The sequence below is a fragment of the Castanea sativa genome, chromosome 2 (genome assembly GCF_040712315.1).
Source record: "Castanea sativa cultivar Marrone di Chiusa Pesio chromosome 2, ASM4071231v1".
Lineage (NCBI taxonomy): Eukaryota > Viridiplantae > Streptophyta > Magnoliopsida > Fagales > Fagaceae > Castanea > Castanea sativa.
Genome location: NC_134014.1, coordinates 10,543,572 through 10,560,007, shown reverse-complemented (window position 1 = coordinate 10,560,007; position 16,436 = coordinate 10,543,572). Strand labels below are relative to the sequence as shown.

General features: G+C 31.9%; 1 protein-coding gene across 1 annotated transcript; it reads left to right on the top strand.

Annotated features, from left to right (window-relative positions):
* The first annotated feature begins 13,240 nt into the window (after positions 1-13,240).
* Positions 13,241-14,222, top strand: LOC142623970 (FCS-Like Zinc finger 15). The gene is made up of 2 exons (XM_075797461.1): positions 13,241-13,687; positions 13,838-14,222. The coding sequence occupies exons 1-2, from the start codon at positions 13,416-13,418 to the stop codon at positions 14,025-14,027; spliced, it is 462 nt and encodes a 153-aa protein (XP_075653576.1). The 5' UTR covers positions 13,241-13,415; the 3' UTR covers positions 14,028-14,222.
* Positions 14,223-16,436: the final 2,214 nt, after the last annotated feature.

Sequence of the window (16,436 nt, the reverse complement as noted above, 5' to 3'; positions counted from 1 at the left end):
TAGAGAAAAATTGACCTAACTATCTTCAAGGTAAAACAAATCTATTATGGAGAATCGAAATTCTTACAATCAAATTTAACCTTTACTGCTATTTCCAGCAGTAATTTACTATCACAACCATGGTTGTCAAAATTGCGATCCGGATCGTAAAATCGCACGATTTTACGATCCCACCTCACCAAAAAGTTTAAAATCGTAGCAGGATCGCAAAAATGTTAGGATCGTAGGTAGACCTAAACCCACAAGCCCGACGGGTTTTAGAACTCAATAATGAATTGAAGTCTCAAATTTACCCCTATGTCAACATAAAATCTCAAAAAAACCTATGGTATAAGTTTAACTTTTTCAAAAACAAAACATAAACTATTTAGAAACACAAAGCTCCAGCACGCACCTTTGTCCCGCGCCTCCTCAGCCCTCAGTCAAAAACCCAGCACCTCTTAGCCCTGTTAATGGTAAGCCATCACTTCCTTTAAGCTTTCTTAACTTAAGTTTAACGTTTTTTTTTTTTATAAAAAAAACTCAGTCAAAAACTCAGCACCTCAGTCCCACGCCTCCTCACTCCTCTGTCAAAAACCCAGCACCTCTCAGCCTTCTCAATGATGTTGCCGTGAGCCATCGCTGCCTTTAAGCTTTCTAGTAATTTGTTTTGGTAGTTAGTACTTAGCAGTTTATCATTTATTTGTACTTTGATAGCTTGATTCCATATTGTTGTGTTGTGTATATGATTTTGACAATGCTTTTAAGGTTTTTATTTTTCTATTTTGTTAACTAAATTAAGTAAAATTTGAAAAATTATGAAACAGGATCTTCAGCATTTGAATCTTTGAGAAATATTAGTAAACACAATTAGTAGTTTAGAATTGCACACAACCTATTTGATGAATTCTCTGTGTGATTTTTTGAGCATGCTCTATATCTTGGTGTTTTTTTTTTTGCAACTCTAGTACAAATATGCAATGTCTACTTTGGCTAGAAAGAAAATTAAGCGAACTTTCCATATGTGTAGATAATATTTTGATACTTAGTTGCTAATTAAACATGTACTGAACTTTTTAGATACATTATGTCAAAAGTTAAATATATTTTACTTCGTTAGAATGACATAAGAACGATGTAGTGCGTGCAAATTACATTTTATGATGCAATTTTTTTTTAATGGATGGATTCATATTTTAAGTGATTATATAACATACAAAGTTTTTATCAATAGGTTTTTTGCTTAAAATCTGAAAATAAGTAGGATCGTACGATCCACGATTTGATCCTACGATCTTCAATCCTACCTACCTCCCACGATCCTACGTAGGATCCCGATTTTGACAACTTTGATCACAATCACGTGCAAACTCCAAATCCATTGATGCATTCTCTCTTGGATTTGTAGCACACACGTACTCACGCTTGTAACTTTGAGATCCCACTCAAAGGTTTCGGATCATGGTTTGTTGATCTATGAGCAACTAGATTCTACTAGCACTTAATTGTAGATCTTGTTCCGGTAAATGCTTCTAGAGTTAGAAAGTATAGAACCTCTCAGATCTCATAGGAGTAACTCACAAGTCTTCTAATAATCTTTAAAACATGGTTAGAGTTTTCTTTTTATATGTAAGAGTGTTGGACTGAAACTATAAACGTTTTTACAGGCTTGGGCTTATTTAAAATTCTACATAAATTATTTTTTTGCGATTTTCGATCAATCGAGCTTCATCATTCAATCGGTCAAGCTTCACAAAAAAATAAACATTTTTCCTGCCGTTTGTACATTCTTGAGTTTTGGTCTATACAACTTTAAACAATGTCTAACATGTACTCTAGATATATTTTTGTTCTCAAGTTGCCAATACATACAAGGTAAAATTCTAAACATTTCATTCTAAATATTTAAAACCTAACACAAATATATATATATATATATATATATATACACACACACCTAGTTCCTAACTATTGATTCACACCTTAAGCTCTAAACGTGGGAAGTAGGAACAGAGGGGAAAACAAAAAACAAAATGAAACCGACAAGAACATAAAGTAAGAAATCGTGCTTGACTTCAGAGTTCTTAACTTGCCTTTAAACTTTGGTCCTTGTATCCATGGATTGTCAACACGTATCATACAGCTTTTTAGCTACGAAAATCTTGAGGAGGGCCCTCCTTTTTGTCTCAACGTTACAAAACGATTGGTCCCCCTACCGCTGGTCGGACCCACTTATCGATCTGATGGACAGCTCAATTCGATTGTTATGTCCTCGTTTGGTAACTGTATAAATAACAAAAAAAAAAAATTGTTTAAACACCACAATATATATTTTTACACACTTTTTATCTATATATGTTTTTATATATTTTTTCATCTTGTATTTTCATAAAATTTAAACAATATTACTAAAAATCTCTTACTAAACCGATCCTATATTTCCCAATAAATCTTAATAGATAAATTATTACTTTTTTGCTAAATAATTATGTATATAAAATTATATCAGTAATATATCTAAATTAAAATTAATTATAATATATATTTTAAAATTTATCATAAAAAATATTGTAAATATATCATATCCCAATCGAGGGATGATAGGGGTTTTCCTTTTGGCCACCATGTGGCGAATTAGAATGATGGAGCGTAGGATTGCACTGAGAACGATGGAACTGAGTTTGAAGTTGAAGTTGACATGACTTGTAAGTTTTTAACATAAATTAATTGACCAGTGTTTGGAAACAAGTTCTATTTATCTTGTAGGGTTTTCAGTTTAATTCCTAAAATTTTCCCATCCTTAATTTAAGCTAACCCAGTGTTGTGAGACGCAACAAAAAAAAAACAAAAGAGTCCTTGTGAATAGTCAGCGATGGCTACTTGACAAAGAACTTGTCATAGACACTAGCTTCGCAACTAAAAAGGAACATCAATATGAGGATTTGAGATGGGGATTGGGGAACAACCCAAAAGCGATGGAGATATTTATTTTTGGAGGAATTTAAAATTCAACCTTTTAATACTTTTATGAATATTCTGCTATTAGTACAAATGGCAAACTTTCAGTATTTTCTGGACAGAATGTTATTAGACGTGATACAAGATCGATGCGTATAATGTTTGCGTCGTATCTAGTGTATTCAAAACCTAATTGATATAAAAGTTTGAACACAAATTATCATTAGACGAGAATTAGTGTACTCACAAAACTTTTAAAGCTGGAGCTAACTCATTATTTTAATATGCCATGGGAATGTTTTATGGATTTGAATAAAAATACTAGCTAGTTCAACCTTGTGTAGTAAAAATAATCCCGTCACGTGCCTTTAAGTTTAACTCCTTAGATATACAATAATTTATGTACTCAAAAACTGTTAAAACTTGGAGTTAATTCAGTATTTTAACATGCTATGGGAATGTTTTATGGATTTGATTTGAATAAAAATACTAGTTCAACCTTGTGCCTCAATCCTATCGTGTGCCTTTAAGTCACCTTAGATAAACCAAACAAAAACTATAATTAATGGACTCACAAAACTTTAAAGTTTGAGCTAATTGTCACAAAACTTTCAAGGACTCGAGGTTCATTGACGTTAACATCGTTGATGAGCACGACAAAATTACTAATCGAAAGTAAACATTTAGGTTTACTCTATCTATTTGTTGTACAGATGGTGGACCCAATGGTTAACATTATTGTGTACTACTACTATTATATCTATTTGTTAAACGGATGGCGGAACCAGTAGTTTACATTATTGTTTTTATATTGAAAATAAAAACTATTCATACCAAACTATAGTGTTTCTTATGTTAACTATAAATTTAGAAACACAATAAAAATTCATAATAATTTCACAAAATTTTAATTTAGTTTAACTCTCATATAAGAATTCACCCCAATTTTTAATATAAATTGTTCTAATAGCCCATGTATGATGGTAGAAATATTTATCATCCAAAAAAAAGGAAAAGCAAAGTCTTTGTCTAAAGAAATGCCTTGAGAAATGACAAATGTATAGAACTTTTCAATAAAATAGTACTTTTACATAAACTTTCAAAAGTCCACATTTTTCGATGTCATTATTTTAGTATATGTTTTTTTACTTGAGTTTAACTTCAATCGATAATCTATATCTAACTTGGAAATGTAGTGAAATTGCTATGAATTTTTGTTACATCCTAGAAAAATTCATTAGTTGATTAAAATCAGTAGATAATTCCGCCTTTTTTTTCTTTTCTTTTTTTCCTATCAATAATTTCACAATTAGCATCAAGCACCATTTTGGGGTCATTCAATGGATAATCTATGTATAACGTATTATGTCATTCTTCATATAAGGGTAGGTTCCACTTAGATAACGTTACATAAAAGCCACCCTTACATGAAAGAAAGGCCTAATAGTTATTAGGGCTCAAGTCCAAATTAGAGTGCTTAAATATGCTGATAAAGGTTTTTGGGTGCATAATTACATATTCCATTTAAGATTAAGAAATAAGAATGCAAGTCTTCTTAGTCACATGAGCAAGTCTACCAAAAAGGAGTGGTGGGGGGAGGGAGGCTTGCATATGAGACTGTAACATATGCACCTATCTAACATCCTCCCTGAAATCAAGCCTTTTATAAATGTTAGTAATTATAAGATTTTCACCAATTTTAATATATTTTACTTATGGATTGTTGGCTTATAAATTATAATAGAGTAATCACAATTCACATCTACATGTTTCTTCTTAAGATTTTATTTATGTATCTCGGTTTTATGAGAATCTCCATTTTGCAAGCCAATATCTGATGCACTAGACGTATATAACACCTACCTCTCACATGGACGTGGAAAATAGGTTTGTAGTCTTTAAATAGGTTTGTAGTCTTTTAATATGCTTGTAATCTATAAAACAAAAATGAAATCTATTGTTAATAAGATTGTTATTAGTTTATTTTTCACTCATCCGGTGAATTTCAAAGTATTTCTTGTGAAATAAAAAAAACACCTTCATGGATTTAAAGATTTTACATATAATTAAAACGAGATCTAGCTAGCAGATTCATGATTTCCATTTTGCGTCAAAGCGTGTTTATTGGGTGTTAAAAAAAAAGTGACCACAAAATTGTTTATTTTAGGAATTAAAAGGAGAAGGGATTTAGAAGAGATACTTTTTCTCCCCTATTTAAGTAAAACATTTGAAATGATATGATTATTAATAAAAATAGTGCAGGTACAATTAGTGCTGAAAATGTAATCTAAGGATGATTTTTTTTTCTTTTCTTTTGGGTTGAGGGGTATTGAAGCTTCCAGTGGGATTTATAGCTCATGCCATAGTCAAATCTCTAGTCAGTGCTACAAATCAAGATCATCTATCTACAGCAAATTCCCAACATGGTTTAGGAGAAACTATTCATGGCGAGTTAGACGGTTCAAAAATAAAATCTATTTGTTACCGTTATTTAAACAACATTATATATTTTTTCACTTACACGTATTTTCAAAAAATATAAATATTTTTTTAACCAAACGTGCCCAAAAAATTGGTGTGTATGTTCAGCTCCCAACTAGTCGAATGTTCTTCTCTCTGCCATCTAGCTACTACTGGATTTTGGTTCTTGGTCAACAACAACAATGTGGGCCAAATTGGTCTTACTGATCTTAATGTTTCTCTAGGGTTATATATGGAGTAGCTCAAGCTAGATATATACAGACCGATTTATATACAAGCTCAAGAACGATTTATAAATAAAGTAATAAACCGTCAACCTAGTTTCTTTTTCACATGAATTCACAATTTGCAACAAAACCCTTACCAGTTATCATCCATGAAAAAAGAAAAGAAAAAGAAAAGAAAAAGAAAACCCTCCTCTTAGTAGAGTGGATTAAGTACATTAACATGATATTAATATGAAGTAAAGAGGAGTGTACACGTGTCCCTATCCACACCAGTTCCCTGTAGCGCCGGCTTCTACATAAAAGAATCTTTGTATTGGGTAGCTACTGCAATAAAATTTTGTATTTTTGTGTAGTGTAGCAGTAGGGATTTGTAGTAAAAGGGAAGGCAAAGCCAGAAGCCACATTGCTATGACACCTCACCCCTTTATTTTTAGCTCCAAGTTGTACCACCTGGAAAAAGCAGTATTCTTTTACCTCCAAAGTAGCATTAAAACCCTCTCAACATCCCTATCTTTTTCTTTTTTTTCTCTTTGAGCTTATCATCGAACACTGTGCTTACTTGCTCATCTATATCAAACAAATGATACTTGCCACCTTTGTTATAACACTTGTTTTCTTCCACTCATGTTGGGGCCCCTATTGACATCGTTTCCTTAGAGCTAAAGTTTCCCATTCAGTACTTGATCGTGAATTCATGGGATAAGACTACACTATTTTTTTGAAATTTTGTTATTATGTTCATGTTTATGGCGTCTAGTTTTTTTGTTTTCAGTGTACTGTTTTTTATTATACTTATTATCCTTAAAATAAAATTAAAAAAAGAAGGAAAAGTTAGTCTTGTAATAATCTTTAAAATCCCAATTCTTATTATTTTTTGTAAGGTTGCAATATATATATGTTGCCAAAAATTCCAACGGGCTCCCAGGTTGTCGGTTTCCATTTATCCTTATCATAAATTTCATAAATTATGTCTCATTTTAGTTGAATTTGTCAAGCTATAAATATATGTAACCATCACCCAGAAATATCTAAAAGAATTATGTATGGGCTAAAGTATTAGTAGTCTGCTTCTAATAGACATCATTTCATGCACTAGCTATAAGATAAATCTCACCTTGTATGTGTTTAATTTTTTAATTCACTCTTCCAATTATTTGAGGTGGCCCAGTTTCAACTTTCAGTACTCCCAGAAAAAAGGAAAATCGTTGTGCAGAGTCTGCAGACCAGTTAGCAGAAGCAAGAATGAAAATATTTTGACCACAATCCGTAAGATAGGTTTGAAAAATAATGTAACAAATATGATACGATCTATAATTACTATGAAAGAATTAGCTGAAGGAGAGTTTTTGTGATGTATTCTACATTTCTACCCAACTTTTAAGCCGACCTCTGGCATATGCATTCTTGTAATCTAGCTTCTGTCACATGCATGGGAGTGTTGTTTACTCTAGATTATATTGTTTTTTATATTTTGTTCATTTAAATTCCCCTTTCCACCATAACAAAATTTATTTCTATGATTAAAATCTAGATGAAAAAAAAGAGAGAACAAATTAATAAAATTTTACTAACTTTGAGTTTTACAGGGCTCACGTCCATTGGTTGAGGAGTTTGACATTTCAATGGTGTGCTACCGTGACCAATTAACCATCAACATTTTCAATTTCAAGAACAAAGGACAAAACTGATCACTTTGCTACAAAACATTCCTGAGTTTATCTACCATCAGGATGGTGACTATGGAGTGATCAGCTCCGTTGGTTTTAAGGGCTTGTTTAGGTTGAGGGGGAAGGAGGGAGAATAGAGTAGAGTAGAGTTGACTCTACTTTACTCCCCTTCCTCTCTCCTCAATCCAAACGGACCACAAAATTGATTCTCGAAAAATAATTTTTGTATTTATGGGTATTTAAAAATAATTTCAAATTGTCGATAAAATAAAGACTTTTTTTGTGTAAAATATTTTACGCTCTTTATGCTACAATTTGCAGCCCTAAAATTTTAAGCTCCAAGATCATTCACATTCAAGCAAGAGAATCCCCCACTCAACCACAAAACCTAATTGACCATCATGACCCACCCACAACCCGATTGGACTTCCGTGACTCACCTAGCCTCTACGCCGTTGCTACTCTCTCCCATCCATGTCACCAATCAATTTGTGGTGGCCCACATATCTATGTTTATCCACATTACCAACCCACTTGTTCCCCCCCCCCCCCCAACCACCACCCTGCCACCATTGGCATCGATATGTTCTCAGCCACCACCCTAGCAGATCTATGTCATTGCCAACCACTTGTTGCCCCACCCAACCACCACTTTGCCGCCATTGGCATTGATATATTTTCAGCCATTGCCCTAGTAGATCTGTGTTTCATGACCTCCGTCATGCTTTCTCTCTTTCTTAACTTCTCCCTTTCAAACAAAAATGATTTTTGGGCTGGAATTTAAATATTTTGGTTTATTATATTTTTTTTAGAATAGAGAAAATAGTAGAAAATATGTTTTCTAGGACATTCTCAAGAACACAACCAAACACTTAAAACTATTTTCTTTTTCCAAAAATATTCTCAAGTGAAACAAATACAGTTTAATATACCAAATGTGAGTCAAAAATTCAAAAAGGGCATAACAAAACAAATGCAATTTTATATACCAAATGTGAGTCAAAAATTCAAAAAAAGCACAACAAATTTCATAGGTGCTAAGGTGGCAGTTTGTGATTGATGTGCAATAAAGTAATAACAGTTGTGAGGTCTAATTTGAAAGTAATGTGTTACTAATCATAATTAATATGCCACCTCAACAAAAATTGTTAAAAAAAATTGTGAAATTTGTGTATATAGGTCAGAAAAATTAAGAGAACTTATAAATCAGATATTGAAGGGCATGAAAAATGGAATTAAGCGTGAGCAACAAAACAAGCCCTAGTTTCCTTCTATTGTGAAATTGAACCTATGCTTTGTTTGCCAATTTGAAATGATTTTCTTGCTTCAAGACTCGAGAGTTAGGATTCATAGTTGGGGTAGATAAGGAGGGAAAGTCTCGTACGGAAATTTATTAGGACTACTTTGAAATCATCAAGACTAGTAAAAGAAATTCAACCGTAAAAATCATTTTCAGATAGAGATACGAATTGGATTTTAGATATTTCAGTTTCAGATCATTTTCATTAGGTTTCTTATGGGATCTTCATTTTATAAAAAGGTTTCTTCAACACGCAATGCAAAAAATAAAATTATTGAATAGTTTATATATATATATATATATATATATATACACACACACACATATTGTAGGTTTATTTGTAGGCTCCAGAATTTTTCTTGGGAACAAAAATACTCTATTTGAAAAATCCTAAAACCGTTTAAAGTAAGAAATTAAACATCTAATATCTAAAAATCCAAAATTAGATTAAAAAAACACACCTTGAACTTTTTCTATCTCTTTTTTCCTACCATATATTATAAGAGTTATGAAGTGAATGTTACAGATTCAAATTCTATCCCTTGAAATTATCAATATCTCAGATGTTGGCTGGTATTTTTTTAATTGATATCAAATTAATGAACTATCTAGGTTGGATAGATGAAGATAAGGTAAACAAAGAAAGTGCATATATTAGAAGAATATACTTGTATGTCGTATATATGTGATCTACTTTAAATACTTGTGTGTTCTGCTTTCTCTGGTCAAAGGTCCCTATATAATTGTATGCTATAAGTTAGGCCAGCAATGTACTGTAAAATAAAAGGCTTTGACCCTCCAATTAATTAAAATTAAAGCATCCATGTGTTACTTCGCCTATGGTTAATAAGGCTTGAGATTTGATTGGAAGATAAAGATTATTGGTATGGATAACAGTGAAAGGTCGCTAGTTATCAAACTCGATCGGTCTTAATGACTTGTTTTGTCAAAGCACCTTTGGAATGTTATACAAATAAAAGAGAGGTTTTTCTAATTCATCTACGTGCTTCACCTCCTTTTTACCTAACCTTTTTTTTGTTGAGTAAGGTTAGGGACACTAAAAATTTCTCAATCTTTTTTTTATAATGCTTGATATTATATTATGATTGTTTTTAATGATATAATAGTTCTAATAGAGATAGGAGATTTGAACACTACCTCTTTTTTTTTGGAAAAACCACCGTTATTAGTTAAGTTCAAACTTACAAGACTTTTGATAATTAGTGACATGATAAATTTTCTATTTGAACAACATTATTTTTAGACTAAACAACATTTTTGGTCCTTAAAAATTGGGATTCTTTTTATTTTGGACATTTATATTTCAAATTTTTCATTATAATCATTTATGTTTAATTAAGTTTTCTATTTAGTTTTTCATGAAAAACGAAAAAATTTGGAACGTAAAGAGCCAATAAGAAAATGAATCAACATAGAAGGTCAAAATGAAAGCAATCTGAAATTTTATAGATCAAAAGTGTATTTCAATATTATTTTTACATACTTCCACTAATTTTATTACTCAATCTTTTTTTACAATTATTGATGTAATAAATTGTGATTCTAACAACCTTATTTATACCAATTTTATTAGTAAAAATAACAATGTATCATCTAAGTAGTTAAAAATTAGATAACAAAACATTTTATTAATTATCTCAAAGCTTATTGTCTGTGTATTGATGGGGACTCTTTTCCCCTGCGCATTATTAAAAATCTGCATCACCTAGTAGTTCAAAAGATAAGAATATCTATGTTCTTTGATGAGAATATATTTGTGTGTGTGTGTGTGTGTGTGTGTGTGAGAGAGAGAGAGAGAGAGAGAGAGAGACGTTTGCATGCCATGTATGCATAACATTGGAAAACCGCTTTAGATTGTGTTTTCGGACTCATGATAGAATTTAACTGTTGGATATGGATAGACTACACATATCATGCCATCTCATGCTTACAAAGAATTCCCGTAAACAATTATTACTCATGTTATTTACTTTCAGAAGTCTCTTTCTAACTTGTCCAGCTAATTTCCTAAACAAACGTTTTGAGGAAGTTGTCGTGACACTAGTCTATTTATTTCACTGAGTCAAACATTCTTATCTTTTATGCATCTAATGTAGATCGACCAAGTGTGTGTGTATATATATATATAATTTAGTTACAAAATTAGTTGTAATAGACTACAATTTTATTTAATATCTTTTTATTGGAAATAAATTTTGACAAAATCACGATTAGATTACATCTTTTTCTAATATCTTCCGTGCTTACAAAATTTTTAGAAAATTAAAGTTCAATAGCTATTCCATCAAAAAATTGTTTAAATAGCAAGTTTTTATAGTTTAAAATTAAGCATAAAATATAAGCTTATAGATCATATAGTAAACAATATCTGATTAACAAAAATTTTGACATGTGTATTAAAAGCGTAAAAAACATGTAATTCAACGGTTAGATTTTTAAAATATATAATAATTTTCATTTTATTGAGTAATGTAGCCAATTTTATGTATATTAAAATTTTAATAATTACAACAATGGAGAAAAGAAGATTTAAATCTTATAAACGTGTATGCAAGTATGACATCTTACACCTATTGAATTAGGTGTTTGGCTTATCTCTAATATTTTTTTAACTAGATATGTTCTTTTATTTTAAATATACAATGGCAAGTGATAATAAGTTTTAATCTCCACATTTTATTTAGTTAGTGGGTGATGTGACAATCTCTCTTTAAAACAAAATGAAATTTCAGTTAAAAAAGTACTAAAAGTAAACTAAACTCTCGAATTACTACAACAAGATCTAAGTTAGATTATTGTTGGATAAGGTAAAATGATTTAAACCATATAAATGTGTATGCATGCAAATATTACACTTTACACCTATTGAATTATTGCCGCAAGATCCATGCTAGATTATTGTTGGACAAGGTGATAAATTATTTGATACCACAAATAATTTTACTTTCTACACCTCCTATATATAGGATAGCTGGTCATGTAAGGTGACAAATTACATGAATTTATTCAAGTCTACATTATTTCATAATTGAAGTTCTGCTTAGTGCCGGTCGGTGGGATGGGGATGTGTCATTCACATGTGCCTCTCAATTTCAGTCCTCTCTGTATGACCCCCGAGTCCACAAAATGCCATTGTTTTGTGTTAGTTACAAGAATCATGAACCAACAGAATGTACTAAGGCACGAAAAGACCAAGTGAAAACATTACTATATAAATCTTAGTTGAAGTTTGTGTTGGTGTGCCAAAGACAAATCCAGACTGCTTCTTTGTCTCGTTCAGAACAGATGTAATCACACAAGACAAAACCGCCCATGCAATACTCCAAGAAAAAGCTCAAACTACCGTAATTTAATTACTACTCACAACATGCAAATCAAGGTGTTACAAAAAAGTAGCTTAATTAATCACTCACTCAATTAATGGACGGTGTTTTAAATTTTTTATTTTATTTGGATCCTCAAACTCGTGATAAGGACGGCGTGCAGCCAATCAGTGGACTGGATTTGGGTTTACACAATTAGAAAAATCAACTGCCTAAGTTGTGCAGCAAAATAGCTAGTCTGGAAGTAATTACCCAATTAACTAATTTACTAATTTATCCAGCTCTATCTGTCAGAGCCAAAGTAACATTAATAAACTTAATAACATATAGTACTTTATTTTTTTAACTATTATTGATGCTTAATAAAAGCTATGTTAACGAGGGATTAACATAGAAGTGACGTTAAACTAATCAAACTTATTACCCCCAAGAAATTTTTTTTGTTTTGTGTGTTTCTAAATCTGACATTACTTATGTACTAATTTTTTGCACCACTTATATGTGTTGAGTAAATTGCAAGATTTTCATAAATTTATGCAAACTTACAATTTTATTTTAAAGAGAGAGAGAGAGAGAGAGAGAGAGGGAATTAAGAATATAAAAAGGAAGCAGAATCAGGGAGTGGGATTTTCATGGGCTGGCTTTCAGTTGCATCAATTAATAAAAAAGAATTCTAAAAGTTTGAGTTCCCTGCAAAGCCAGAAGCGGTTGTTCTGGTGGGTTTATTTTATCCTCAGCCAACAGACTTGTTTAAAAAACCAGGGCTGAAGAGCACCAAAGAAAAACAGATATAATTATTCTTTGCCAAAGAAACATACAAATTTGCTTCTCTTTCTACCTCAAAAAGAAAAATAAAAAATCACACAAACCATGCACAGAAAAAAGCACACACACGAGTCACGACCATTGTGACTGGGCCAACATGTAAATCTTTATCTCTCTCTCTCTCTCTCTCTCTCTCTCTCTCTCTCCATCCCTAATAATAATGGAAATAGAAAAGGAAAAAAAAAACAAATTAAGCAAATTCTAATTATAAATTAGAACGTAAACACAAGCAGACAAAACAACCCCAAGAACCAAAAAAAAAAAAAACAAATTAAGCAAATTCTAATTATAAATTAGAACGTAAACACAAGCAGACAAAACAACCCCAAGAACCAAAAATAAATGAAAATGAAATGGAAACTAAAGCCCATATACGTGGCACTGAACCACCAAAAGCAGTCAAATCGTTGGCTACGCCAATCGTCCTTATTACTGCTCCAATAGCTGTAGGGGTCCCACACCTCCCTTCTCTTCCGTACCCCTCTTTCTCTCTCTCTCTCTCACATCGCTTCTATTTACTCACAATTTTATCAACCAAACCCTCTCCATTACTACCACACCAAAGCTCCTCCGCCTAGAGAAAACACACATACGCGCATAGAAAGAGAGAATGATATAATATTATATCATAATAATGGTGGGACTTAGTGTAGTATTAGAAGCACAAAAGAGTGGTAGTAGTAGTAGTGGTAGTAATAGTGGTGGAGGTGGAGGTGGTGGTGTTAGCAAGAAGAATCATCCACAAGTAATTAGCAAGACCACCATGTTGCTCAACAACAACAACAACAAGCTCTCTCCTTTGCAAGCTCATCACTCTAGTAGTTATTTCCCAACTCCTACTTTTCTTGACCAATGCTTTCTCTGCAACCAAAAGCTCTTGCCTGGGAAAGACATCTACATGTACAAGTAAGCTAGCTCTACTACAAAACCCAGATCTTTGTTTTTGATGTTTTTAAGGTTTTTGGAATCATGGGTTTGTTTTTTTTATGGTAAAGTTTTGATCTTTAAGGTGATATGTATTGTGTGTGTATGTATATGTATGTGTATATTGTGCAGAGGGGACAGGGCTTTTTGTAGCGTGGAGTGCAGGTGCAGGCAGATTTTTATGGACGAGGAAGAAAGTCTTCATAAAGATCACTGTTCATTGGCTGCAATGAAACCCACTTCTTCTTCTTCGTCTTCTTCCTCTAGTGCTCGTAATCATCGCAAAGGAACAAGAAACCGAGCGGGTGGGTTTGTGAACTGAGTGTGAGAGAGATGAAAACAAAACCAAAACAAAAAAAAAAAAATGAGAGAATGAAAATTGGGGGGTTGGGGTTTGGATTTGTATTCCAGTTTTACCCTTGGATAAATTTTGTAATTACGATGATATTCTCAAAGTCTTTTCGTCCTGCTTCCTAGTATGAAGCCAAAGAAGTCTCATTTTTAACTTATTAGTCCCCCACTATGACTTTGAGTTTGCCCTTTTTTAACTAAGTTTGATGGTGCTTTGGTTTTTGCTCATAAAAAGCAAAAAAAATTTGATGGCGAGAGGTGGGATTATGTGAAAGTTTAAGGGCATTTGAGATATTTGATTATTTGTTTACATGATTAGATTTTAGTACATTAATTATGGTTTTTTTTTTTTTTTTTTTAGAAACCAATTATGGTTTTGAATTTATAAAGTTGAGTGAGTTTTTTTTTTTCCTCAAATAAAAAAAAACTATAATAAGGTTTGTTGTGGGAGTTATCTTTTCTTGGGAAAAGCACTGTTTTGGTGTTTGTTCTTTATAGCAAGATGACAATGCAAACCTAAATGGTTTCTTGGATGCGAATTTTAGTGAAATTGTGTGAGTATATAGTGAAATGGATAATTAGTACTTTTTTTTTTTTTTTTTTGGCTGAATAAGAATTAGTACTACTAGGGAACAAAACAAAATGCCGTGGTCCCAATAAGAAAAAATATTGCTGTGAATCATTTGATTTGAAATGTTTTTTCCCAAACCCCCTTCCTTTTTTGTTCTTTTGCTTAATGCCTTGTTTTTTTTTTTAATTAAGTGGAATGAAATGCATTAACAAGTGACAACTAACTATATGAGTACTCATAATCTCACATGCATCACATTTTTAAAGGCATACATCAAATGAGCTGGACGGGTTACAAAATAAATAAAGCTAAATTTGAAGCAAATAAATAAATAAAGCTAAATTTGTTTTTTGTTAATGGCCCTGCATCCGTATAGGGCATGTTTGTCTCCTGCAATAATGATAGGAAATGATTTTGATCATCAATGTCTTGTTCATCAGTCCCCATTCTTGAATAGATATGATTTGTTGGGATATGAAAATATTTTCAGTGAAAACTAGTGGCTATAACAATGTTGAGCAATGAAAGGTGTGACAAATAAAGTAAAGAAATAAGAGGTTTTACATTTATTAACTTTGGATTTTGACTAGAGAGTCAATTTAGTTTTTAGAGTTTCCTATTTTAACAATTAACACCTTGTACATCATGTTTGTGATGAATTGAACCTCCCCTCATTGTTTTTTATTAAAATGTAGTGAATTTAATCATATAATGTGTACATGACAATAATTAACGGTATCTTAAATAAAAAAATCATGTGTAAATCCTCTGATTAAATTCGTTAGTTTTTAATAGAAAACTCTAGTAAACACCGAAAAGGTTTGATTTTCCACGAATCTAATGTACAGGAGATTAATTGTTCAAACCCAAAGTTGTAGGACCAAATTGAAATTCATATTAAAGTTTGAAATTCATATTAAAGTTTAAGGGTGTTATTTATAAACCCCCCCCCCCCCCCCCCAAAGGAATTCAATGAGAATAAGGCATTGAAAGGAGACAGTTGGTGAAGAATAAGCACTCTAATGATAATTGATAAAGTTAAACTCCTTTTGAAATCACTACTATGCATTATGTATGTTGGGAAAATGCCAAGTCAGTATCAATCAACAGAGCTATTTTACACCCAAAAAAGAAAGTGAATGGATTCATAGCATCTTCAGGACCCAAAAAAAAATGCTGTTCATTAGCCCAGGCTACCATCATCCACGCAGTATCAGAGGCTATCTTTGTACTATGTTCCCATCCCATGGGTCACGCAAATTCCATTCTTGTAATTTGGAATCAAAACATGATGCTTTGGCTGGAACATTTCCTTTACTAGAAGTAATATAATAGTATGCTCTTTCACTCAATTGTAGTAGGTCTTGCTGATAAAATTGGTTTAGGATTCATTACTCAAGCGAAGGGAGGAGTAAACTCCAGTAGTAATTGAATAAATTTTACAAAATTAAGTCCCTATTAATTTTTGAAAATTTGGTTTATATTTATAAAGCACCCACATGCATGGTAAAAAACAAACAAACCAATGGAATTGGAGATATTAGAACGTTGATTCTTTTTATAAAGAGAATTGAGTTATGTCATTAAGTTATGTGATATATGACTTTCTCAATTTAATAGTTCAGACTTCAAAGTACTAATTAGACATGTCTTAGCTCTAATACTTCAATGAACTGGAGCCAACACAATATAGACATATGTCTAGTTTTTACCACGTGTCATGATCATGTTAACTCCATGTTAACTTTAGTGCTCAATTGCACTAGAGCTAAGCTTTATCATGCTTGATTTATGCCATGCATCAAGTAG

Excerpts from the sequence above, each read along its gene's own strand:
- LOC142623970 (XM_075797461.1), top strand. The coding sequence starts at position 13,416 with ATGGTGGGACTTAGTGTAGTATTAGAAGCACAAAAGAGTGGTAGTAGT. Across the intron at positions 13,688-13,837 it reads AAAGACATCTACATGTACAA|AGGGGACAGGGCTTTTTGTA; the intron begins GTAAGCTAGCTC and ends TATATTGTGCAG.